Source organism: Podarcis muralis, chromosome 10 (genome assembly GCF_964188315.1).
Source record: "Podarcis muralis chromosome 10, rPodMur119.hap1.1, whole genome shotgun sequence".
Classification (NCBI taxonomy): Eukaryota; Metazoa; Chordata; class Lepidosauria; order Squamata; family Lacertidae; genus Podarcis; species Podarcis muralis.
The window spans coordinates 28,213,367-28,240,344 of record NC_135664.1 but is presented as its reverse complement, the minus strand read 5'-3'; the positions used below and the strand labels follow the sequence as shown (position 1 = coordinate 28,240,344).

Below are 26,978 nucleotides of genomic sequence, written 5' to 3'. Positions count from 1 at the left end.
GCCCCTGAACTCTTGGAAGCACCTCCGTGCTTCTGACCATGGGCAGAGTGCTCCCCTGCCCTTTCTGAATCAACCTCAGGCAGCTTCTCCCCCGCGTTTAGACTCCCGACGGATTTCCATCCAGGTGCGCGCGGAGGGGTTAAGCGACGGCTGGCGCCCATTGGGATTGGTAGGGCGGAAGGCAGGGAGACCACCAGCAGGGGGCGCCAGAGCCAACGGCAGGCGGCGCCCCCTGATTCCAGGGCTGCCCCCGCGCTCCTCCCTGCTGCTCTCCACAGCCCGCCGCGCTGGCTCCTCTAAGTCAGAAGGCAGCCAGCGGCGGCGGCGGAGCCTGGCTGAGGGCAGACTGCGGCTGGCAGGGTTCCGCTCGTCCGAATGGCGTCTTCTTCGTCCGAGAGCAACAGCTCTTCTATCTGCCAGGCTTAAGCTTCCTCTTGCTGTAGAGAAACGAAGCCTGAGGAGGAGCAGCCGCAGAGACACCCCACCAGCCAGAATCGCCGTCGCCGTCGCGTCCCGCCCGGTCTCGAGCCTTTGGCTCCTGTGCCGTCGAGGAGCCTGAGGCGGGGAGGTGTTCGAAGGCGCCTCCTTCCCGCCTCCCGCCGGCGCGTCCTCATTGGCCGCCGCCCGCCGCCTCCCCCACGTCGCCGTCGCCATCCTCAAACCCGCCGCCTTCTCTCGCTCTTTTGAGGCTGCCTGCGAGGAGGAGCCGGTGGCAGTGAGCGCCGGCGGCGGAGGCTTGGCGACCGAGGAGCCCTGAGGAGAAAGAAAGAGTCTGTGCGCGCGCGTCGTGTGAGGGAGCGAGCGAGCGACACCAGGCTGCCCGCTTCCCCTCCGCCGGGTCCCCTCGCGCCCTCCATTGTCTCTCTCCGCCGGGTTCCCTCCAACAGGTTCTGGGGCTGAGGCGCTTCTCGCGGCTTCCCGCTTTGGCGCCATTCCGCGCCCTTTTCGCGCCTCCGGGCGGCGGCGGCGGCGGCTGAGGCGCCTCGGAGATGGTGCTGCGGGCTGGGGAGGACTCGACTCGCGGCGGCGCCTCCTCCTCCTCCTTCGCCCGGTGGAGTCTGGCTTTTTGCTGAGGGAGGGAAGAAGAAGAAGAAGGACGCCGAGGGGTGTGTGTGTGTGTGGAAGAAGACTGGGGCGTTGGGCTGCTTGGCTTCCTTCAGACCCGGCTTCTGCCTCGAGGACTATGGAGTGATTCTGGGCGCCGTCCTCCTCCTCCTCCTCCTCGCGCGCGATGGAGTCCCCGGGCTGCTGCTGGAGCGCCCTGGGCTTCTTCCTCTTCTGCCTGAGCTCAGGTGAGACTCGAGCGGGGCGTTCCAGCCTCTCCTTGAGGCATAGGGGAGGGGGGGCGTCTCGGGGTGTGTCTCCCAACCTCCCCCTTCCCCACCCCGATGGGGAATCGGCTCGGTATAGGGAGGTGGGGGGAGAGGGAAGACGGAGGATCCGGGCAGGAGAACTTTGCGAAAGGGATGCTGCGAAAGTAGGTCATGTAAATAGGACTGGCTGGTGCGGCTGAGCCGAGGAGGAGATACCTGCGCCTTCCAGAACGAGAGTGGCAGCAGGATCCGGGTGGGAGAAGAAGGAGGAGGCTTGGGGGGGGGGGGAGGTGGAGAGGAAAAGTTAAGGGCGTCGGTAGTAATTTCTCTTTTCTTCCCCCCCGCCTGGATCCAGCGATCGGCTTTGGCGTGGACCCCTCGCTGCAGATCGACGTGCTGGGCGAGTTACAGCTGGGGGAGTCGGTGGCCGGAGTGGTGCAAGTGCAAGGGCTGCACAACGGGAGCAAAGCTTTCTTCTTCCAAGGTATGGGACTTCCATCCATCCATCCAGGGGTGCCAACTTGAATAAAATATTGGGTGGGGGAGGGAAGCGCCGCCCCACATAATCTATCACAGGATATGGCACACACACACACACACAAACACTATTTGAATGGCAATTCCCATCAACTTTTTTGGGGGGGCACTGCCCCCCTCCAATATTTTATTGGTGGCGGGAGGGACCCCAAAGGGAGCTCTGTCCCCAGGAGTTGGCTCCTATGCATGCACACATCCTTCCTCATTCTCGCTTTGGCTCCTGGGCTGGCTCTGCGGGCAGGGTCAGCCCAGGCCACCTGAATAATTCCTGAACTTGCTGGCAAATGCGTTTGATCGAACTTTTTTGCATTAACCGGATGGCAGGCGATGCTCCTCTGGGCTCGCAATGCGACTTGGTCCATTTGCTCAGCGAGGCTCCTGCCTGCCTGCTCTGTTAAGCCTCGCTGATTCTCCCCTTCCCTCCTTCCACTTTTGTCTCTCTCCCGTCACTTTTCTGGCCCCTCTTTTGATGGATAGACCCTTAATTAATGGTCAGCAGGAAAGCTGATGGCAGATGGCTTATTTTGCCAGGCGTGGGGAGCCCTGAATAATAAACAGATTTGTCTGGGCTGGCTGAGATTGGTTTATTTGGGAAGACACGCCAGGCTAAGCTCTTGTTCTCGCTGATGGTTAGAGGAGAAAATAAGACTAGGGAGAAAATATGAAACTAAGAGTGTGAAGAAGTGGGGAATGGGGATAACATACTGCATTTCCCCCCATAAAAAATGTCTGCAGGAAAAATATAGAAGCCCTTGCAAAAAGATTTGTTAACAGGTTATATACCCTGAACTTTTTTGGGGGTGGGGGCGGGAATTCTTTGTGTGGTATAGTCATACTCAGAGTAAACCTATTGAACGTAAGTAACAAATCAATGACTTTCACGAGTCCGTTCTGAGTATGACTTAGCTAATCACCCACCAATTTTAAGGATTTTTAATAAATCTAAATGTTCCTTCCAAGAATAAGGAGACAGCTGTCTTTTGATTCGATTTTGCATTAATATATTCAAAGACACTTCTAATGTAGGATTCCAAAAAGCAGCATTTATTTTGTGCAGTTTATAGTCTATTGTATAAAGGTAAAATATTCTGAGATAAATGCTTTCCCCCATCCCTTGTATATGAAAAAGATTACATACAGAATTAGATTTTTAAATCACAATGCAGAACATTTCTGAAGCTTATCAGACTGTTCATTTAAAAGAGGGCTGATATCACAGTGGCGTTGGGAAGGAAATGGAACAATGTTGTATGTGCATGCTGAATGTTGCTATGTAAAGTTGGAGAACATGGGTCACACGGTGAATTAAGAAGAGTTTTAATTTGCTTCTATATAGCGCATAGTCTATGTGTATCATTTGTTTTCTTAGGAGTTCCAGTTATAGGGTTTTTTATTTTCTTTTAGTACAAGAGGCAAAGGGAGGCCTTGCAAAGAAGCTGTAATTTAAGGAAAAACCCAGGCAATGATGTTGGCTTGAACTTCTGAATCAATAAGATCATGTATCAAAAGCTGACTACCTAAGTCGCTGGAGGACTCTGTGGCAGGATGTTATTCTGCATTCAGCCAGAGTGTGTCACTGTGACCATTAACACAGAAAAGTCAGAGCATACACTTTTAAAAAGAGAAATTGACACCTGCTATTTTTAAACAGAAAAAGCCTTCTTTCAACAGGATGTAGACATCTACATGAAAGGGCTCTTGACAGAATAAAAATCTAAAATTCCAATTTTGAGGCTGGTAATATGAACAGTTCAGGACTACACATACAGTGGTACCTCGGTTTAAGAACAGTCCTGTTTATGGTTTAAGAACTCTGCAAAACCAGAAGTAGTGTCTCAGTTTGCAAACTTAACCTCGGTCTAAAAGAATGGAAGCTAGATGGTTGAAGGGCCCCAGCGGCTGGAGGCCTCATTAGGGAAAGCGCGCCTCGGTTTAAGAACGGACTTCCAGAACAGAACGGATTAAGTTTGTAAACCACTGTATCACTGTGTGCATTTTTTAAAAAACACAAATGCAATTCCAGCAAAATGAATTTTAAAGTTTGGACGTTTCTATTTTTGCTGAGTCTGAAGACTTAGCCTGCATTTCTCTTTTTATTTTCAGAAAAAAAAGGATGCTCAGCATTCATTTTTTCTTCATACACCTGTAATTGCAGATGCGTTTTAGCTTTCCTAAATTTGCTATGCATTTTGTAAAGTGATATAATTTATAATTTCTTCTCCTTGGAGGAGAGCCAAGCAAGTATAGCAATTCAAAGACTTTACTTTTATTCGGATTCTTGTTGTTGTCTCTTTCTCTTACCATTCTCTCTCCCCCCTGGAGTTGAGAAGAGGTAGCTTCCCCAGAATTTGTAGAGTTGGAAGGGGTCCCAAGGGCCATCTAGTCCAGCCCCCTGCAATGCAGGAATCCTGCCTGCAGCTATCCCTGGGTGGGCTCAAACCACCAACCTTCTGGTTAACAGCCAGATGTGCTGACCCATTGCCCCACTGGAGTTTATCTAGTCAGGGATGCCATCAAGGTTATATTGCTTGAAATTAAAATTTAAATAAAAGTAATTTATATAAATTGGGCAAATCTCAACCAGTAGCGCTGGCCTTATGCAATTATTTACCCATACAAGTCTCTATTTTCTTGGCTTCGCACAATGAACCCAAAGTGCTAACAACTTGGGTGCTTTTCACCTAACTGGCATGCATAAAAACTGTTTGCTCATGGTGCAATATAGTCCACTATGTATTTATGAACCATGTGGACAGAGTTGATTGGGTGGATCTTTCTCATCTCATTGGCCCCCAATGAGAGGGAGCATGCAGATTGCATGGGCCTCTTCCACCAAACTTTCCATCTATGTTGTTGCAATAGTTGCACAAGCTTGTGTGTGAGTATGAATGAATGAAGGGGGGGGGGCACAGTTCCCGCAAGTGAATAATTACAGGGATAATGTAAAATGGGAATGAATAACTATAGAGATTACATTGGTCACATGTACATCTATTTCAGCTATGGAAATATATGTGTCTTAGGCTGTAAACTTGCCTTTGAGACATCTCAAGGATGTTTTTAAGACTACTGTGGAGGAAGTTGGCTTAAGCACTAATTTTTCTCAAGCTACAGCATACGGTAGTGAACCCTCTGCCTCTGAAACTTGGATTTTGCATTAAGATGTTTGCTGGAACTCTGAGTATTAATAAGAGAGCACTAGTTTGCTGTGAGGTGTAGAAAACAAGATGTCCTTGGCCTCATAAGCTGATGCACCTTTTAATGGACTTCTTTTTGACTGAGTTAATGAAAGTATAAGATAAATATCAACAAAAGAATGTCATAATAGATATAATATGAAAACAATGATATAGAAATGAAACATATAGATTGACTCCTGGGTTTATATACATTATACCTGACTGAAATGACCTCAAAGAAGCTTCTCTGACTTTGTGAATTTTGCAGAGTGGGTTCTCCTGGGCATTTTTTGAATGGAATGGAATAAAACAGCCAAACAATCAGAAAACAAACATAAATAAGCTTCAATATCTATTACAATTGGTTAATTCTATTACTATGATCCAATGATGCATTTTACCATGTTTGTTTGCAAAACAAGTCAATGTAGGTAAAAAAAATAAAAGCAAGTTATATGAACACCGGTCATTAACTGCAAAAATCCATATTTTGTTAAATAATCCACCCTCTGTTATAATTATTTCTGGGATGAGTCATAGAAAACATATTGACTAAAAAGGAAATGGACAAAACGCAGTACTGTACCATTAGAATTAATGAATACGGCTGTCTACTGACTTTATTTTACAGTGCTTGACATATTGAGGACAATTAATTACGTATTTGATAACTTTAATGCATACTGACCAGCTGAATGAGAGCTGGTGCTCAGTGCTAGAAGATGGAAGACATTCAGAAAAGATGTTCCTTTTTTGTTAGAACAGTTGGCATGTATGTATATAAAGTATGCTCAGTTATTTCAGCAAGCAAATGCATGCACACATCCCACCAAGCACCAACAGATGGGGTGGAATTATATGGTGGGTTGTGATAAAGCACACCATGGAACAGAACACCAAAGAGCAGGTTTAATCTGTCAGCATGATGCATGAAGGAACTTCACAGTTAGTGGCTCCTCAATGGTTCTTTCTGCTGTCAGAAAATAAAACTAAAACAGGTCAATGTGTACTGTGGTATAGCAATACTATGTAGCTATGTTTAAAACTTGTTATCATTATGGGGTTACAGTTTTCATGCTAACTTTATTTCTGTCTACATTTTTGGAAACAATGTTTGATGTTGTGACTCAATCATAGCTGTTTTTTTCTCAGGGTGCAAGGCAAACGAAGCAAACTGTTGCTGGTGTAGGGAACTTTGAAAAAGTAGATGGTTTTTCAGAATTTGGCTTGAAGTCACGGGGGAGAGAGATCTTTTGGCTTTTCACGAGTGTAAGATGAAAGTATGAATGGACTGGAAGCATCCTGCTTTGTCTATAAGCATATAAGCTATTTCTTTAAGAGATTCTCACTCGGTTCATTCAGGACCTGAGAGATGGAGACTTTTCCTAGCTGATATATGTTAAAAACATAGCATGCACATTGTATAATGCCTTTCTACCAAGTAACAAAAAACAAGCAGAACTAGTATATGGATTTAAAAGGCATCTTCTGCTGCAGAATGAATAAAGCTGAGATACTTTCCATTCTCTACACACATCATGCCGCTTCTTATAGCAGGGGGCGGGGTGGGGAGGTCCCCTTTTAGCCCAAGGGCTACGTTCTTTCATGAGCAACCTTCTGGGGACTACATGCCCTTGGTTAGCAGAACCAATGGCCAAAAGAAAAGACAAGACTGACTTTTTACTTTGTACAGCAGGCTACATCCTAGCCATGCAAAACCAGAGATTTCCAACACACACTTCTCCATCCAGGCAAGCAGGAATATTGCAGTTCATGGACACATTCTAACCAGGCAAAATAACTCAAAGAAGGTGTGGAATTTTAGGCTGTGTACATGTTACTCATATACTCCATCTCCAGTGCATTCCCACAACTGGTGTCCAAAGCTGTGTACTTATGAAACTGGCCACAATCCATATCTATCATTGAGAAATACTGTTGTTTGATGCATTTCCCCTTCAAACTAGTTGTAATTATTATTATTATTATTATTATTATTATTATTATTATTATTATTATTTTTACACCCTCTCCATCGGACTGGTTGCCCTAGCCTAGCCACTCTGGGTGGCTTCCGACAAATATAAAAACATAATAAAAACACCAAACATTTAAAACTTTCCTATACAGGTCTGCCTCCAGATGTCTTCTGAAAATTGTATTGTATATTCATCTCCTTGACATCTGATGGGAGGGTGCTCCACAGGGAGGGTGCCACTACTGAGAAGGCCCTCTGCCTGATTCCCTGTAACTTCACTTCTTGCTGCGAGGGAACTGCCAGAAGGCCCTCGTAGCTGGACCACAGTGTCCAGGCTGAACGATGGGGGTGGAGATGCTGCTCCAGCTGTACAGGGCCGTTCCTTGTGATTTGAAACTGTAAAGCATATTTGCTTTACTGCTAAGCTGAGGCTTGTGTATTTGAGACAGATGACAGGTTTATGAATAGGAGTGTGTGTGTGGGGGGGGGATTGCAGGTGCAGAGAAACTAAATAGGTAATGAATGTTCATCAGGTGAAGACATCCACACCTTGACTTGTCTCGTGGGTGAGCCAGTCCTGCCCAAAAGAGAATGGAGTCAACCACATAAACTATTCTACCCAGTGCTTCATTTACGAGAGAGGGGGAAATGCTGAAGTTCTTGTCCAAGTGGAATTATGTCCCTCTGGTCCGGAAACCTTGGTTGCTTGAAGTAACCTAAGATATCGCAAAGATGTCAATATGATCCCCTGGGCCTTCAGTTTGAAGGGCTCTAACTAATTAGCAGTTATTGCTTGTATGGTAGCCTACAAAACATGAAGCCAACTTAACATCTTAGGGTTGTATCAACTAAGTCTTATATCGTGTAGGCCCACTGAAATAAATTGGCATGACTAACTTAAGTTCATAGATTCCAGTGGGTCTGTTCCATGTATGGCTTAGCTAGAGACAACAACATTTATGCTTTCAGATATGCAGGAGCCACATTTCCATGTTTTCCTTTGCAGATATTCTATTAGATACTACTTTAGAAGGCAAGAAATGACTACATTTGAAAATAATGTAAGGATCCTGCGTTATAATCCAGGTTAAAAATCTTTGTCCTTGATTTTGTTTTCTTTCACTTGTTTTGCTACAGTTTCTTGCTTTGAATAATTATAGTATGTTAAGCAATGATTGAGGTGGGTCTTGTATCAATTCTTTATCTGAGCTGGAGAGGGTGGAAGCTTAAAAAAGACTGTTTAAGTAGCAAGTGCTGCTCAAAATGCCCTTTATTGCTTGCAAGAGTGTATGTTAAGAAAGTACCCTTAGCTAAAGCAATTTTAATAGTTTTTTTAAAAGCAAATTGCTGATACACATTGTTTCCCTGGTTTTGAGGATGATGCTAATTAATAAAATAGGTTGCAGAAAAATGCTAACTAGGTAGATAATGTGCTAAATAATAGGGATCAGGTGTGTGTGTGCGTGTGCATGCATGCTGAGAATGAGTGTAGGCCTTGTTTTTAGTAATTGTATTATGCATTTGAAACACTAGTTATAACCCTGCTGAAACTGCTGTGTAGTGAAGAATGGGTAAGAAATAGTTTAAATAAAATCGACAATAATAATATGTTTAAATAAACATTTATGGAAAGAGATGGAACTCTGCTTATAGGTGCGATGAAAAAGCTTGTCACAGTTAGATAAATGGGGGCTTTCAAAGAGCATGAACACATATGCAGTTAACTTATCAGCCATAGACAGGCACAGATGGTAGTTCATGAAATGCTCCCTGGTCAGAATATAATAGGACAATAGATGCAGAAATGCAAAATAGTTTACAGTTGAAGAAAAAAATCATCTATTTTACAAACAATGCATGTAGACCATAGTTCAGCTAAACTTAATTTACATTTATCAAGGAATAAGCCCTACTGAGCATAATGAGACTTACTGTTGGGTAAACATACATAGAGCTGCACTGCACACCATACTGAAACCGATGAAGCAAGTTATTTGTGACTAACCTAATATTTTTTCTATCCATATAAAGCCAGTCCAATTAATTTCAGTTGTGCTTACTGCTGGAGAAGGGGGCAAAGGACTACAGCCTGAGCCTATGCATGCTTGCTCCTCAGGAAGCATGCAAAGTCCCACAGTCTTCAGTGGAACTTACACTGCAGTCCTGTGCACAATGACTTGAGAATAGGTTGCAACTAACTTTAGCCAGATCAGGGCCCTAAAACTTAAATACTACACTAAGGGATATATGAAGTTAAGCAGGCTCCTTTGGAGCCCATCTAAGAGTATTTTATATTACAGTGGTGCGATATGCCTTTGGTATTCTAAGCTAGCTCCCTACACAGTCAACATCCATGATGCTATTAAAAAACATGGCTAAATTCTATATGATTCCATTATATCCACTGCGCTCTCTCTCTCTCTCTCTCTCTCTCTCTCTCTCTCTCTCTCTGTGTGTGTGTGTGTAAGATACACACAGACACACACACACACATATACAGTGTGTTGAGAATGCAAAGGTATAAAACCTCTGTTTTGGGCTAGAACTGGGTGCAAGTGGCTTCTTGAAATTATCCACCCCATTTGTGAGCAGATAAATTGGACAGGGTGGGGAGAACCATGGGGCAGGGTAATTCTGCAGAGTGAGAAAGCCATGTAATGAGGTAACAGCTGTTTTGGATCCACTGGATATAAATCCCGGTGGCTCCTTTAAGAGAGTAGCGCAGGTTTCTCTGTTATGCCAACTTGGAGCTGGCATGACAAAATAACAAATCCACCCCAGCTTCCACGCTTGCTGACATGAGCTGGCAGGGCTTTGGATACAGCTCTGCTACTGCAATGCCCCACCTCTGGAATGACCTGTCAGTCTATCATCCTTCACACACATTCCATACTTGGCATTGTAACTCACCCTATGACATTCAGGTGAAGGGTGGGGATATAAAGGTTGAAAATAAGTAAACAAACTCCATCGAACACAGTGTGTTTTCAGTAGACGTGTTATGTTAACCATTTGTAAACATAGCCAGAATTGTAGTCTAACAGCTCCACCCTAAACACGTTTATGAAGAAGTAAACTCTATTTATTTCAGTTGGACCTGCTTCAAGTGAGCATGCTAGGCACCGAAGACCCAAGTTTTAGGCTTCAAGGCAAAAATGTGACAAGATTTAAAATGGTGCTTGACAGTCTTCTAATTGAAAATTTCTTTTTTGCTCAGCATGGTATGCGTTTTCCATTGGCTTGCCAATTGAATATTTAGGGAAATATGAAAAAAGTGAAGTCTGCATTGAAAGCTGTGACAGTTGTGCTTTTTGTGACAATGATGTGGTACCTGAAAAGAGCCTGATAGAAAAATGCTGATTTAACACACATTTAAGTCACTGAGAATATAGTAGGCTGCAGTGGCTGTAGAAGTGCATGCAATTACAGTCAATCTCCATAAACCAAATATACTTTTGTTGGAATACGATGTGATTAGACAACAGTGGCTCTGGAGGGTACTTTATGAGGGTACTATTCAGAGCAAACTGCAATCAAGTACATCTATAGGATCCTTGACAACACAGGATTGTTATAAAAGATATATTCATCTTTAGAGAGATTCAGCACCTATGGTATAAGTCCTCACTCAAATTGGCTTAGATTTCTAAGGTTTAACTAAATGGGCTGAGGCTACTGATATTCAGCCTACTTCCCTGTGTTAGGTCTGATCAGTGGTAACCTGGAGGAACCAAACATTTCAGATACTCTGTAGGGGTTATAGATAAGTGGTCTTCAGATTTTCAGACACCGACTCCAGCCTTTGATACAAGAACCAGTTTTAACTGGTTTAGGACTCTGTGCAAGAACCTAGCAGCAGATGCTTCTTTAGATATCAGGTTCATGGCTTCTTTGCATCCCTAGCATTTTACAATTGAAAAAAGACCCAAGCTTTTGAAGAATGGTGGCAGCACTGAAGGGTGGCCCACCATAGGATAGTGTGTGTGTGTTCCCTTTATGTGACGTGGCCCACCAGCTGAAGACCACTTTTGTTTTTTCATTCCAAGAAGCACAATTTGTCTTGCCATAACTATGCAGGGTAAGAAGGGCTGTATTCACCAAAGGAGCCCCATCCTCTATTGCATTTTGTCATCCTTTGTCTCTTATGCCCTGCCACAATCTGGTGTCTCTTGTACTAATCTGAATGAAAACGTGTGATTAAAAATAGATTTGTGCTTTTGCAGAATCACAGTACTGATGTCTGTCTTTGTAATAAATGTGCTTATGTTCTCATCATGGCCATTGTCAGAGGAGAAGCACGTTGTTGCCTTGGAGAACGTACTTAGAGAGATTCTGACTGTTTGATTGGCTTTTTTTTCTATCACGTTTATTAAAAAAGTAGCTGAGTGTGGAAATAGCATTGTAAATAATGAAAGTGAATATCATTGCCAGATATGTATTCTTCTTTCCGGATGTTCTGCAGAACTAAGTCCTCTTCCCAGCCAATCTAGTGAAATCATTAATTTATTGCTGCATCATGATTCTGACTCTTCTGGAATGCTTGCAGAGATTAAAGCTCCTTTATCAACATTCCCAAGACTGTGATGTCTAAAGACCTCATCTGTTCACAAGTGGCTGAAATTAAATTCTGACTGTTCAACAAATCTACACTTAAAAATTGATTTATAGCTGAAACAGTTAGAAGATGATTATATGAATACATACTCCAATTTGGTTGAGGAAGTTTTGTCAAAAAGCCCTTTTTGGGGGCTGGGGGTACAAAGTATATGATCCTAGGTATGCTTATTTCCATTGAATGAAGTTTAGAATGAAGTAGTTGATTTTACAACAAGGATGGTAATATAGTATTTTCTTAATAAAATGACTTGAAGGTTTCACTGGCTGAGATTTTAAGCATGGCCAGTGCCACTGAAAAAAGTTTCTATAGAATTAATTTCCATATACCTGTTTAGGAATAGGGCATCAGAACAATATTTTCTCAGTACTTTTCACAGCTTGCTCGCACCAAGCCTTGGTAATAAATTTAATGCCATTATCACCTTTATCAAAGCATGATGTAAATATGAAATGTGTAAATGAAACATCATGTAAGAAAGGGAAGTTTGGAGTCTTTCTTTAATACCTTGGGGGCCACATTGCCATATTTCTTGGAGTCTAATGGGATTCAAAAAACATCTGGAAGGCTGTAGGCAGGTGTAATGTTAAGTGTATACATGCTTCTTATACAAACCATATGTTGAGCCTTTGTATCACAGATACTCTTGTGGCAATTTGGTTTGACTGAGATGGTCCAGGAAGCTACTGTATGCCTCAGGAAGCAGTATTTCATATCTGTGGAAGTGTAAGAGCAAGTTGTGGTTATTCACTTGTCAGGTTATACAAAGGACAGTTCATTTAAGAAGCATATTGTTTTCCAGAACTCCGCCCTGGTAAACCCTGGTTTTGCTTAAGCAACAGTTGTGCAGCATAGCCTCTTTCTCTTAGTTAAGTGGCCAAATGTAGCATAGAAAATGAGGAGATGACATCTTATTACTTGCATTCTCTCTGCTCGTCTGCAGCAGCAACTTCCTCCTAAAGTTCAATTCTACAGGCCGCTAGAGGACTCTCTGTAGTATATTTTGCTGGGCTCAGCAAGAACAGTGGTAACATCCCATCTTTTGGGAAACCTTATTGTGTATCTAATAATCTCACCAATTTAGAATTGTCATAAAGTGGTCATGTTAACTGGGGCTGTGTGAGTTGTTATAGCCAGATGTAAACAGGTATGAGACTTCATTCAGTTTTGATATTACCTATTCCTGTAATGACCAATGTTTAGGAGTGATTTAATTATGTCTTTTTTTTTAATAAGTTAAATTCAGATATAATTAAAGCAGTGCTTCCTGACACCAGTTACATACCCCTTCCACCCACAGGATAAACTTTTATCTATAAAACTTTCTCATAGCTAGGAATGTCCAGTTAGTAGCTGCATCAAAGTTTCAAATGGATATCAGGCACCTGAAGGAGTTTCGGGAAACAGTTGTAGGCAACTATATTGGCTTCATGTGGAGGAAGCCACGGCACTGTTCAAGGCTGGTGCACAGCTACAGAGAGTAGTTTCAGTTCTAGAAATAGGCGAATTCAGGTATCAGTAGGAAAGAAGCACGGAAGAGCGAACAGTTCACATTAGGAATGTAGGATGTAGGCATCAGGACCATGGACAGAGCTCAGTAGGCTGTATGGAGCCTGGCAGACAGATGAGCATCTTTCAGAAAGAGTAGCTCACAAATGTAACCTGTCAATACTGATAAGTGTCTTGGAACACTGCTTGTCACTTCTGGGTGTGGTATGGTAATGATGGCAGGATGTTGGGTGCTGCAGAGATTCTGAAGAGCATTCCTTGCTATTTGAGGCAACTAGAAAGGAAGCAATCCTAGGGATTGGTGATCGTTGTGGGGATTTAAGATGATTCTGTTACTTCTTTAGTGGAGGAATCTGTTCCACTGTGTTTTCTCATTACTGTTATCTGAGATATCCCAGAGACAATAACCTTATGGGTCTTGGAATTATTATTCTTCTCCAAACTTTTGGCATGGTACTGAAGCAGTTTCTGCTCCTGCAACTATCTTTTCACTGAGGGAGAAAGTCTTAACCCTCATTTCACATGAATTTTGGGCTCTTTAATAGATCTCCTTTGAAATTTAATAGACAAATCAGTCTAAATTATATGGGCTCATAGGTTCTGGAACCTATGTTCTAGGCTAGGAAAAGAGAACATTTGACCACCAAGACCCCAACTGCCATGCTCACTGTAACTGATGGGAGCTGGTGTCCAACAGCATCTGGAAAGCAGCAAATTCCTCATCCTTATTCTAAACCATGATTTCTATCAATAGTAAGCCAATAAACTCTGCTTCATCTTGTGTGCTCTTGTGTGTTGGAGATATATTTCCGTATTTGGGATTAAATTTAAGCTTTGCACAATATAAATTGCTTATGTAAATTACATTAGACTATAGATGCCGTATTAATAAACCTTTTAATAACAGTATTCTGGAATTCATACCTTTGAAATATTTCATGAAAGTGCTCATTTTTAGGAAGGTGCTTAGGTTGGAAACGTTTTATTAATTCATGAACTATTACTTTAGGAGGCAGGTGTCACAATTAAACTTGCGCTAACAATTTGCTGAAACACAGTGGATAGAACATTTTAAAAATTACTCTGATAGTTCAAGGGCAGCCAGAATAAAAAATGTGTTTGCATTTCAATTATCAGCACATAGACATTTTGCTGAACTTTTGTCCTGGTTCTTCTTCACTGGCACCTATTTGAAGTCTACCTGGTTCATTTTTCATATTCCTCAAGGAAGGGTCAAACAGAACAGGAAGTAATTGGTTTGGGTGAGAAAAACACCTAGAGCTGGGTCAAATTGTAGTAGGCTTAGTTAAGTAAAGTTCCCAGACATTTCATTAGTAAAATGGGTGAAATTCTAGTAAAATCTGTTTAGGTCTGGATGGATATGGGTTTATGAGGTCAGGCCATCCATTGGAGAAGATATTGCAAAAATATTACTTTCTATAAGTATTGCAGAGTCGCCATGACAAGTAAACTGTTTTCATCATCCCTGTGTCTATCAAAAGGTAGCTATCTCTCACCAAATTCAGTTGAAGGAAGTGGCTAAAATATGGTTTAATAATGAAACAGTCTCCATTCCAATTAACACTGGGAACATGCTAATTGAACATTTTGCAATCATTACTGATTTGCTTATTTTTCATTTATCTTGTTTCGTTTCTACCAGAATTTAACTTTTCATACTTCTTATTTTCTTCTCTGGCTCTAATTATTTTTTAATACATTTATATATTTTGCGTAAGTTTCTCTCTGAAGCTTTTTATACATGTCATTCATGCAGTACAGCTGCATGGGACTTACTCCTCAATGAGTGAATTTATTATTATATTACAGTTGATTTATTAATTGTCTTCTAACCCACCGTCTCAAGGCAATTCATACCCAAATATTTAAAAATGCAAATACAATGAATGCATTTTTTTAAAAAGAAAAACAAAACTGAAATCCTAACGAGCAGACACTCATGGTAGAAAACCCATTTACTCAACCGGGACCTAACTGGAGTATCATAATAAAAATATATATGTTCTGAAAATGAAAGAGATAGCCACTGTTCTGGCAGCTGTTTCAGAGAGCTTCTTCCAGAATTTTTTCCCATATCTAATAGTTATAAAGCTCCTGATAATCATCTTAGAGTTACTAGTGGATAGTTTGTAGCTATTAGTCATTGTATCCATTATATTTTAATGTTAAATAATGCCGAACACCTTTGTGTCAATCCCTCTGATTTTTTAAAAATAAATTACAATATCCTCTTTTGGCCTCATTTACTAGCCCACCTATTCTAACCCTGTGTCTGTCCAATACTCATTTTTATATGTCAGATGAAAACTGGAATAAGATAAAACCAGGGAAATTTAACATTTTTTAAACTCATCACAGTTGTATCTGTTTTCTCAATCAATAGAATGATGGACTTAGCTCATGGGTATGTTATGCTTAGATTGCAACCTCTCTCCATTAGAAAGATATTTTCAAAGCATTTAGAACCTTCCATCGTACCTGAACCAGCAAGCATGGTTTAGAAAGTTTAACACCAATCCAAGGCATGAAATCATGGTGTAATGGGAAAATAATTTCTCTATAAACCTGCATCGCGTGCACAAACCATTGCTGGGCACATATAGAAATAACTGACAACAAGCCTATCTTGTTGGCAGAAAAGCCAGAACTCCTTTCCCTTTTAGCAAGTGGTACCCATTGGCATTGAAATCTTAACAGCACACCCAGCTTTAAACCTACCTGTGCAGGGACACATTGAGAATAGGCAATGGGTGAATCAAATCTTTACTATTGCAGCAGACTCCATAATGTAGCCTTTTGATTCTTCTCTTTTAAGAGTTTTCACCAAGGCAAGGGAAGTAAATACAAATTTATTTCCAAAGGTTGGGTGAGTCAGATTTCTTTGCAGATGTTGAGGCAGAGTGAGTTGATCTTTGTGGAAACTGACCCATAACCAAGCTGGGTAGGTCCAGGAACTCAAGCACTTTATTATAATAATGCTTTATTGATAGAAAGTTGCAAGGTTTAAAACGGTTTCTAATAACAGCATAAGGTAAAGTAACTTGGAAGCTTAAAAATAGCAAAGCTATCTTTTCTGACTAAGAACCGAACAACCACTTATGCAGCATAGAGAGCATACATTGTGAAGAGAGCTCCATTTAATGACCTAAGCCAGATTCAAGCAAAATGCTGGACCCTATCCCATTACTTCATGTAATCAATCATGATGCTTGATTAAAAGAACCTTCAAAACAGTGCACACTCATCCCTCCCATCTTGAAGGAACAAACACCCCTTCCCATCACAGGTCTTACTTAACTGGTTCTCACTAGCACTGCCCTTGAAGGACCCACACTTGGTGTTAGTGCCTAGGAAATTCAACCTGGAGAGGTTCACAGCATCAACATCCCCAAAGGCTCTTGTTTATCCCATAGCTGCAGCCTTGGGTACAAACACAAATCATGCATTCCTCTCTCTATGCCCCTTTGCTGCTTTGCTTCTAGCTCATGCCACTGAACTCTCAGTTCTTGTCTTTGGTCTTTTTCTAACTACCAGCCAGTTGAGGACCCATTTGCTGTCTCACACAGATCCATTCCTTTGTTCCCCTTAATGGCCCATCACTCAGGTAATCACCTAATCTGTAAGCTAGCCTTGTTTATATTTTAACACTAACCCTGGATCCCAGGGTTAGAAAGGTCTTGGCATACAGCCCTACACCCAAACTCATAACAATATTGTGATGACTTGGGCAGTCCATGCGTAAGGTAGAATACAGCATAATTTAAGAATGACATTCTTCCACAATCTTAATTTCTAACTGCAAAATCACATTCTCCCTTAAATATTTATAAACACTAGTGCTTATTAGAAATCATACTGTTTAAAATTTTAATGCTTTTGATTTGAATTGTGGATTTTATTCTTCATTCTTTGCAAAATGTAAAGTACCATTGTGCTTTGTAGAAGTTTGCTGCATGTTAAGACCTTGAGGTGAAAGACATTTCCCCATGTGTGTTTATCCTTCCGTCCTTTGGGGAATAAATTGTTTATATTGCCAGAAATTGTTAGTGCACTTCAAACCATCATACAGAATACAAAAGCGTGTTACTTGAGTCTGTTAGTATGCCATGGCTAAAAAAGAAAGAACACTGGGAAGTAATTGTATTTGAGTTGCTTCATAATTTATTAAACACATCCATTAAATGGTAAAGATGTATTGCATTCAAAGAACCATATGAGCCAAAGCAGCAAGGATAATAAAAGTATTCAAAGTTTTTAAACTATCAGTTTTAATTTGATATTCTTTCAAAAATGAAATGCTTAAGTATTCTCAGTTGGGCTAAATACATCCTTGGTGATCTCTAGAAAGAATTGGCTCTCATAAATAGTGCCATTTTATGCTCAGATTTTAACAATAGATTTCTGTGTTAGTCTTTAGAGACTTTAATGGACAGGATAACATTTTATTCTTCAGTATAGGTACAAGACTCTGTGAATCCACACTAAAAGCATGTAATGGTTTGGTCCAAAAGATGGTTGACAGCTTTGTGGGACTGAATTGTCGGTTGAGTAGTTACTGGGCTACATCCAACAGCATTGCTCAGCTGATGTTGAGGTTTCCATCAATGGAAGAATGGGAAAATTAATTCCAGTGATTTCTGTTCTCTTGCACCTCTCTTACACACACCTAAATATCCTCTTTAGGGTCCCCCAACACCGTGGAGCAGATCTGGGGAATGCAGAGACTGAAGGCAAGGGTAATTAGCTGGTAATTGCTCCTTCCCCTTTCTGTTGATGGAAGCACTACTGTCATCTGAGTTACATTGTGGAATACTATACAAACTACTGTTTCAAAGTTTAATCAACTGTAAATATTTGTCTTCATGCTTAGTACTACCGATACATAGAGTACTTTTGGTAAAAAAAACCAAACAACTCTCATTTTTTGTTTCATTCTAGGTGCTTCAAGAAGTGTAAAAGCATCTCCAGAGAAAGCAGAACTCTTTTTTCAGAAGCTAAGAAATAAACATGAATTCACAATTTTGGTGTCACTCAAACAAACTCGCTTAAATTCAGGTGTTATTTTTTCTGTTCACCACTTAGATCACAGGTAGGTGCAGATACCTAATATTTATTGTTTTCTTTCTGGCATGCTGAAATGTGAAATAAGATTAAAATAAATCAGAAAGAGAAACCTGAGATTAATATGCAGCAGAACCCAATGCATTTATACTCAGAGGTAAATCCCACTGAGTTCAGTGGGACTTACTTCCAGGTAAAAGTGAATAGGACTGCTGCTTTATGCTGCGATACTAAACATATCTATGTAGAAATGAATTTTGTGGAAGCCGATTGGAGTCACTTTCCACTAATTATATGATTGGAATATTAGCTGACATATATGCAACACTACTTGGAAATTACTGTGGCTCATATGACTGTGAATAATGTAAATAGATAGAAATTCACAAGTTAAGATGTATCAACAGATTATATAACTAGTATCTAACAACAGCTGTCACCATTTAAATGTCTCCCACTGCTAAGGGCATAAAAAGTTTTTCATTTGCCTGTCACACTACTGTGGATCACATCCTCATCTAGTGTAAATCAGCCCAACCTCATTGCCTGTAAAAGACCTGTACTATTTCACAGCATCTGTTGTCTTACCTGTGTGCCTTCTTACTATTTGCCTCACTTACTTTCAAACAGTGAAGACTATCCAAGGTTACAGAAATAACAGTGTTAGTAATAAATGGAAAAGCAATGCTGTTTGGTTTAAGGAAAGCAATGCTGTTAGGTTTAAGAGACTAAACTATGTGACCTGAGGGCGTTTGAGAATGATTTCATCATGATAGGACAAGAAAATTGTTGTCACAGTTAAAAGAGGTGTTATTAAGATTGTTACGCATCTGCTGCAGCTGCTGAAACAGTAACATATGACCCTAGCAAAGAATTGTCAACAATGATCCATGAAACTATATGAATTTTCAACTCAGACTTCAAGCTCCTATAGCATCTCATTGAAACAAATGGGTTTTGCAGCCATTAAGTAGCATATGATTGGCAACTGAGCTATCATGCTGTAATAGGGACATTTTCATTCTTTCTAACAGACTATGGGAAAGTTAAACTATCTTTAACTATGGTAGGAATGGTGTATACCTTTTATGGTATTACTGTTGAACAACTTTATATTGTATCTCACAGGGATTATCATGATTGTTAACATGGTAATTTTAAATTAAGTGTTAAAAGCTCCTTAGAGTGCCTCTTAAATTTACGTTGTCAATTGCACATGCGAAACAAGAGGAACAATGGCAGAACCTTTCTAAGAAGCTGCTTTTGTAAGAATTCAAGTCATTTGAAATTGGTACAGTTGGTTTGGCTAGAACTTTGTACATGCTTACATAAGCAGATGCCTGAAGATATATAAAGTTTTTCATCACAGGTGCATATCATATTTAATAACATTTTAGCATCTTTCAGATAATTCAGAGTAGCAGTGAGCTGGAAAGGCACCCACATCCAACATAGCTGGGACTATTATAATCCCAGAAAGAAGATGGTCATGGTATAGGGATACTTTGGGCTTTAGCGGCACATCCTGAAAATATTATTGGAGTTTTATTGAATCTTTTTGGTGGGTTAAATTTCTCAATTCAATCCCTCAAAGAATTAAAACAAATATTCAGAACATGCTCCTGTAGAGGTTTAGGCACATGATTTGTCTGATTTCTACTCAGAGGTAAGTGTCATTGACCTCAAGGAAGCTTACTCCCAGGTAGGTATGCATAGTAGGAGTAGGGAACCTCAGGCTCAGGGTTGAATGTGGTCCTCCAGGCCTCTCCATCTTGCCACAGGCCACACCACTATGAATCCTTCTCTGTGCCCTCTTTGAATACTTGTTCTTGCTTGGAAAGCCACTTGCCGTGTGGATGGAAGATAGAGATGTGCGTGTGTAGAAATCTGTGACTTTTGTTTGTTTGGAATATAGTCTGCTGTACAAAGGTAAAAGTTGGAATAGAAACCAGTATAGCTCACCTACTCCCTACCTGTGAATGTGAGTAACTCCCAGAGCAAAATGTTAGGTCTGCTGCCACCAGCCCTCTTGTTTTCTCTCTGTCCTTGAATCTCTCAAGTCAATGGGAGATTGATTTTATTTAGGGAATTGTGGGAGTTTCCGGTTCCCTTCAGGGATGGGTCCAGGGAATCTAGGCACAGTGGGGAGAACACAGTCAGTCATGTGGAGCCACAAATCCACATCAAATGTAAGCAAACCATTTTAAGAGAATTTATGAATAAGGTTAAGAAGACAAAAGGGAAAAGGCAGGACAGCTTATACAACAAAATAAATACACGTTTTTAAATAGAATAGAATAGCTGATGGGGAAGTTGTTTGAAAGTCAGCCTTGAGAACTGCAGTTCTTGCAACACCTACTGTACCCTTTGGGCCCACCCACTTTGACATGCAGCCCCTGGAGACTACATCCACTTTGACCATGCAGCCCATGGGTAAACGTGTCCCTTGGCCTGAGAGAGTTTAGCTACCCTTGCTGTAGAGCTTGTAGACCTGGCTCAGACCTGGCTCAGCCCACTGTCTAATTATGATAATGTGCTTAAAATTTTTTATCTCCCAGTGGCCTTCTTCAGGCTCTTACTGGGCTGGTGCCACAATGTGTATGGTGGAGGTGTGTGCAATGCCTGTTTTACATGGGTATAGTATGAAATGTCAAGTGGGCAGTTCATCTAAGGACAGTATGTTCAACAGCCCATTTTTCTCTGTTTTGAGGTAGGAGCGGGAAAGTGTATAAATCAGACCATAACATGTATGGGCTTTCATGTGCAAACCCATGTCACATGTGATGAAGAGGTGGGACACACCTGCATTCTCCTTCACTATGTGAGTCACAGGACAATTGAAGTAAGGGTCCAAACTGGACCTACATTCTCATGTGCACTAGTGTCATATATGGGACAATTGCAAGCAGTTCAAAATATGGTAGCATAGATGAAAGTTAGAAATTATAACTCAACAAAACAAGATTAATATCAACAAATCAGATTATTAGGACAATGATGGCAAGACTGACTTTCTGCAGATCAAATTCCTTTTCTGTAGTCTAAGTGCAGCTATAACATAAAAACTATGAATACAGCTTCTGATTAATGAAAGCATCTTAAGCTGTGTTGAATGAAATACATTTTATTAGAATCTAACCAAGTACGATCTCTTAATTATATACAAATTAATGATTGCCACCAATTGCTCCTCTATTACACTGAACCATGGAGTGTGAATCTATTATCCGTTTTGTGTGATTTCCTCATTAATCTTTCATCTTGTTGTTGATGATAAGAGGTCATCAGTACTAATAAATGTTAATCCCAATGCCCTAAGAAATCTTTGTGGATTTTGGTTTAAATAATGAGCGCAAATGGGTGAAGAACTTTTCCCTTCAGATGAGCAAATAAGAAAATGAGAAATTAGAAAAACTTCAAACATAGACTATATGTTTTGAGTTGAATACTTATTTTATTAAATGATGCTAGTCAGAAACAGTGAGCTCATTGAACTGCAACTGTGCTCAACTTATGACTGTGCTTGTACAGTTTATTCATATCTACTGAAGGAAAAACTGAAGTAAATACTTGCTTTGGTATTTAGATACATGGTACAGCAGAAAAAATATATATAAATATGTAAAAGGTTTTGGAGTAAAGTAGGGGGTGGATATCTAACGTGTACAAGACCACTTGCTCCAAAATAAGTAAATAGATTTGGATTTAGAAGTGGGTATGATTTGCCATAGTCCTCATTATTTTCCTGCTGTTTCTGCTTCATTGCCTGATCTCTCATAGTTTACAAGCAACATACCACATCTACTTTATCTATTACTTGAATATTGTAAGTTCCATCAAAAGAAGTAACAATGACATCAATTTCTTTTTGTCTTTTTCATCTAATATTTTCTTATCACTCAGTTTTAATAGCATAAGCATCAACCAGATTTCTTTAGTCATTTGGGCAACTGTTTGATCATTCTTGAACATTCTTGACACTGTGAGGAGTAGAAATGTGTTGAAGCAGTTAAAATAAGTATTTGTTTTCTGTTTAACCTTGTCAAGTTGGAATAACCCCAAATATTGGTTATAAAGCAGGTCATTAAATTGATGGATGTCCTGCTATATTTCTCTGGGTTTTTTTCCTGGCAGCTAGGCTTCATTTAATTTTTAAACTTCTTGTCAGTGCACAAAATGAATTCTGGCAATATGGTGTAAATTATTCCAGTTTATAAAACTTCCCATGAGCAAACACTTTAATGAGTTATATTTACTGGCCCACCTTGTGTATGAAGGTTCAGAAGTTACTCAGAATTTTCTGATGCAACAAAAATATCATGTGTTCGGGCTAGATTTCACCTCTAGTCATCAGAAAGGCTCTTATTTATAGAAGGCTTTTGATTCAGTAGAGTGGTGTGTGTGTGTGTGTGTGTGTGTGTGAAATTTGCTGATCTCGTACTCTCTAACACTGTTCTATGGCACCTAACCCTCTGGAACAGCATGGGAGGTGGTTCTGTGACTCCAGAGGGAAGGGCAAAAGTTATATACCACCTCTGTACCAGCAGGAACATCTGCAGATAGGAACTCTACTTAGATCATGCTCCCAGTAGTTGAGATATGCCCCCTTTAGCATTGTATTGACATTGTGTTTTTAAAAGAAAGTTTATTTATAAGTATAATTTATGCAAGTCAGACAGGAAGCCAAATTGTAAAATTTCATTCACTGAAGTTCTTGCTTAAAATTGTTCTCTAATGGTAGACTCCAGTCACATTTGTATATTAGAGTATATTAGAGTTTTGAAAAAGAACATGTAGAATAAAAAAAATAGTTCTGTCTTTTTTAGTTTGGCAAATGCTAAGCTTGTGAAGATTTGCATACTTTGCCTTCATCAGTTTTTGCCTGCATTGCATGGTTGTTGTTTTTCCAGTAATCTCACTTCTGAACAAATCACCAGTTAGGAGAAATAGAATTCACTCATCTGTAGACACTTTTTTTGCCACTTTCTTTCTAGCTTCCATTTTTGTAAAAAGCAGCAGCAGCAAGCAACAGAATAATAATTTGGGGGAAAATTAAAAGCAAGTTTGAAAAATTAAATGAAAATATCAGTCTTTTTTAAAAGGTTCTCTCAAAGCTGAATTTCAGAAATGGAGTTCAAAAAGCTTTGGAAATGCTGGAATATTGCTGAATTTTGGATTTTAAAAATTGAATGTGACTTCTGCTCTAGTATAAAGTTTTGAGCCAATAGAATTTCCATATTAAGCATCCATGAGAAAAAGCAATGCAAGTAAAAGGGAAATGGAAGGTGCAAAAACCTAATCATGTCAAGTAAAAACAGAATAAAGGCTATTTAGGTGTGATTTCTGCATATCAGGGGTTTGGACCACATTACCATTGGGGTCCTTTCAGACTCTATAATTCAACGATCCTACAAATTATCATCATTATTATTGTTTCCTTTGTGCTTATGCTTGGTGGGGTAGGGAGCTGGATCCAACCGGCTGCCAAATTCTGACTTCTCCAAACCCACCTGATGTTTTACGACCACTACCTCTATCATGGTATCAGGTGAAGTGTTTTCATTTGCCCTTACAGTTTGAAATCAAGCAGCACAGGCAGAGGAAAAGGGTTTTGCACGTGCTGCTGACCAGTACCTGTGAACTGTGCTTTCGGTAAAGAGCTGCATCTTTACATGCCTGCAAGTGAAATCATATATGATGTTAGGTGTAGGGCATGGGTTGGGGGAAATGGCCTTTGAGATTAACTAGACCAATGGGTAGAAGATTCTGCACCTCTGCTTTAAATAGAAAGATTAGTTCAAGAGTCACTGATACTATTGCACAGCCATGATAATCCATGAAGCTATATTCTATTCAAGGGGTATAGGAGCTCATTCACCATTCAGTCAGACTGAGAGGTGCACTGTTTTATGCACTGCTCCTGTAGATAATTCACTACTAGTTCATGTGAACACAATTAAAGGGGCTAGATTATTTTGTGGTAATGCCATATCTCTGTTGTTAGCGTTCAGAGTTATGAATAGTTCTGCTTAATTTTGCATTGTTTCACATGTTAATTTTAAGTAAATAGATAATTAAGATGTGAAGAGTGCTTTGGCCTATTCTATCACTGTCTTGTTTTGTTTCATTAAAAATTGCCTTATTTCAATCCTTTTAAGATTGTGGTGATAAAAGAGGTAATTCAATTGGCATATATTCTGTCAACTCTACTATTTTGTTTGCAGATATATATATATATATATTCAGTTGGTTTTGACTTCTTGCCAGTGCAATAAAAATTGGCCACAGAACAAAGAATTATTGCATGCATAACTTTTGTTGCTGACTTCAGTTAAGTGTTCATTAATACAGAGACTAGAGTGCTTTGAGACACCTTGAATGTGGAAGAGAAAATAAATGCACTTTGCTAGGTGTGCAAAACGAAGTCAGAAATGCCTGAATTTTCCTGTTAGCTGGGAATGTTTCTTTGAAGAGAAATAAAAGAAAGGCATATGGTGCTGCTTTCCTAAGGAGATTTTTATACTATATATGTATATTTCAATAAAGGGAAATACAGTGGTACCTTGGGTTACATACACTTCAGGTTACAGACTCCGCTAACCCAGAAATAGTACCTCGGGTTAAGAACTTTGCTTCAGGATGAGAATAGAAATCATCCTCTGGCGGCACGGCGGCAGCAGGAGGCCACATTAGCTAAAGTGGTGCTTCAGGTTAAGAACAGTTTCAGGTTAAGAACGGACCTCCGGAACGAATTAAGTATTTAACCCGAGGTACCACTGTACAAATACTGGAATCAACAGGAATGTTGTTCCACAAAATGGGGGCTGTCACACTGAAAGCCTGTTGCGTGGCGATTCCCTCCCCCTCCCACAGATGGAGTAAATAAAGACACTGGACACCAGAATTTAGGTTAATGGGCGAAAAATAGCCACAACTTTATTGATTACAGGTAAGAGTGGTATTGGCTTTAGGCATTGGCCCTAACTGACTATCCGGTCTAACCGGGAAGGGTTAAACACCAGCAGGGGGAGCCCCCGAGATGCACATCCCTAGGCGCTCCCCAAGGGGTTACTGCTCAGGAGCATGCTTTAGGCCCTAGCCTCCGTAGGTTTCGGACGAGGCGACACCCCCCGGAGTCCTTTAACGAACTACCCTTCAAGATTTGGGGGAGGTGATGGCGTTCCTCCCCCCCGACTTCATTTGCATAACAATACCCCTGCCAATGCCTACCGCCAAAACCGAGGAGTTGTGACGTTTTGCTACGAGGTAGGCGAAAAAACCAAGTGGCTTCTAAAATCCAGCCAATTAGCCAAATGGAAAAACTCCTACCAGGCCCCTTGCGGCGATCAGCCGAAGCCCATAGCAAAGTCCGAATGCAAACCTAGAGGGCCTGTGGGTGGGAAACCGCAGCTGCTGTAAGGAGAGAAAAGGGGCGAGCCAGGGCTGCCCCGACCTTAAATGCCCTTTAGTAACCCCGCCCCTACCGCCAGCCGATTGGCTGGCGCTGTGGGTAATGACTATTCATGAGAATGGGAATCCCTGAGCCTCGCGAGAATGTAGACAGGGGCGTGAGCCCGCAACCCCCCCTCCTTAGGTCAGGAGTGGCTTTGTCCGTAAAGAAAACCCAACACATGATCTCTTGCTCATATATAGGGGCTCTGCGTGATGGAGGCATCTTCATGTATCATAATCATGGCAGAGGCCCTACTCAAAAGCAGGAGCTTGCTCATTGCAGTTTCTTTACAGACAACTGTGCACAATGTGCTGTGGTTGGAGGAAGAAGAAGACATCACATCAGGGGAAGGGCTGAAAGTGGGACCCCCATCCAAGAGGCAACAAAATTATGCCTTAGATGTGAATAATGTATAAACTGGATTTTCTCTCGGTTCTGTTTATAAACCAGTATGAATTCTGTTTCCTCCGTATTAACATTGCTTCATGAATTGATGATCCATTTCTGGTGCAGGTACTTGGAACTAGAAAGCAGCGGCCATAGAAATGAAATTAGATTGCACTACCGTTCAGGAAGCCATCGCTCACATACGGAAGTGTTTCCTTACATATTGGCAGATGACAAGTGGCACAGGCTCTCTTTAGCAATCAGTGCATCACACCTCATTTTGCATGTAGACTGCAATAAGTAAGTGAAGAGTTTGTGTTTCAATTACTTGAAACTGCTGCAGCATTTTAGATCATCACTGGATAGTATGAAAGTAATTTCTTTTTCTTTTTTACTTTGCTCCTGTTCTCTCATTTAAAAACAGAATTTATGAGAGAGTGGTGGAAAAGCCTTATCTGGATTTACCTGCTGGCACAACCTTTTGGTTGGGACAAAGGAATAGTGCACATGGTTATTTCAAGGTATGTTTTTCTCCATATACATATCTATTTAATTTTAAAGTTAGGATCTTCTACATAGATTGTAGAAGTTATCTCAAATGAATGTGAACTTGGGGCACTCGTATCTCTGATTTCAAGATTTGTACTACACTTCATTTGAACTGGCTGATCATTCAGTTACATTTTCGGGGTGCTATATAAGGCCAAAGAGTGCATTTGTAGCTTTATTGCTCAAGTCAGTACTTGAAAACTATGTTTGTTTGTTTGTTTGTTTACTTGTGCACTGGTGGTGTTTGTGTTAAATAAGAATTGTTAACATTTTATTTTCCTCTCTGCAAATGTAATATAATGACTGCCAAACATCAATGAGCCCGACCTGGAACTAAAAGTAATTTATTTGGCCAGAAAAACAGTACTTTTGGCAA

The 26,978-nt window shown here is 40.7% G+C and overlaps 1 protein-coding gene across 2 annotated transcripts in view; it reads left to right on the top strand.

Moving 5' to 3' along the window:
* Window positions 1-301: 301 nt before the first annotated feature.
* Window positions 302-26,978, top strand: part of NELL2 (neural EGFL like 2) — a 107,748-nt gene continuing 81,071 nt past the window's right edge. The window contains exons 1-5 of one of the 2 annotated variants that reach the window (XM_028745356.2): window positions 302-1,292; window positions 1,669-1,797; window positions 18,091-18,241; window positions 26,180-26,353; window positions 26,478-26,574. In XM_028745356.2, coding sequence (XP_028601189.2) covers window positions 1,232-1,292; window positions 1,669-1,797; window positions 18,091-18,241; window positions 26,180-26,353; window positions 26,478-26,574 — 612 coding nt within the window. In that variant the 5' untranslated portion in view covers window positions 302-1,231. The remainder of the gene's footprint in view (window positions 1,293-1,668; window positions 1,798-18,090; window positions 18,242-26,179; window positions 26,354-26,477; window positions 26,575-26,978) is intronic. The other variant, XM_028745355.2, reaches the window with a different exon arrangement.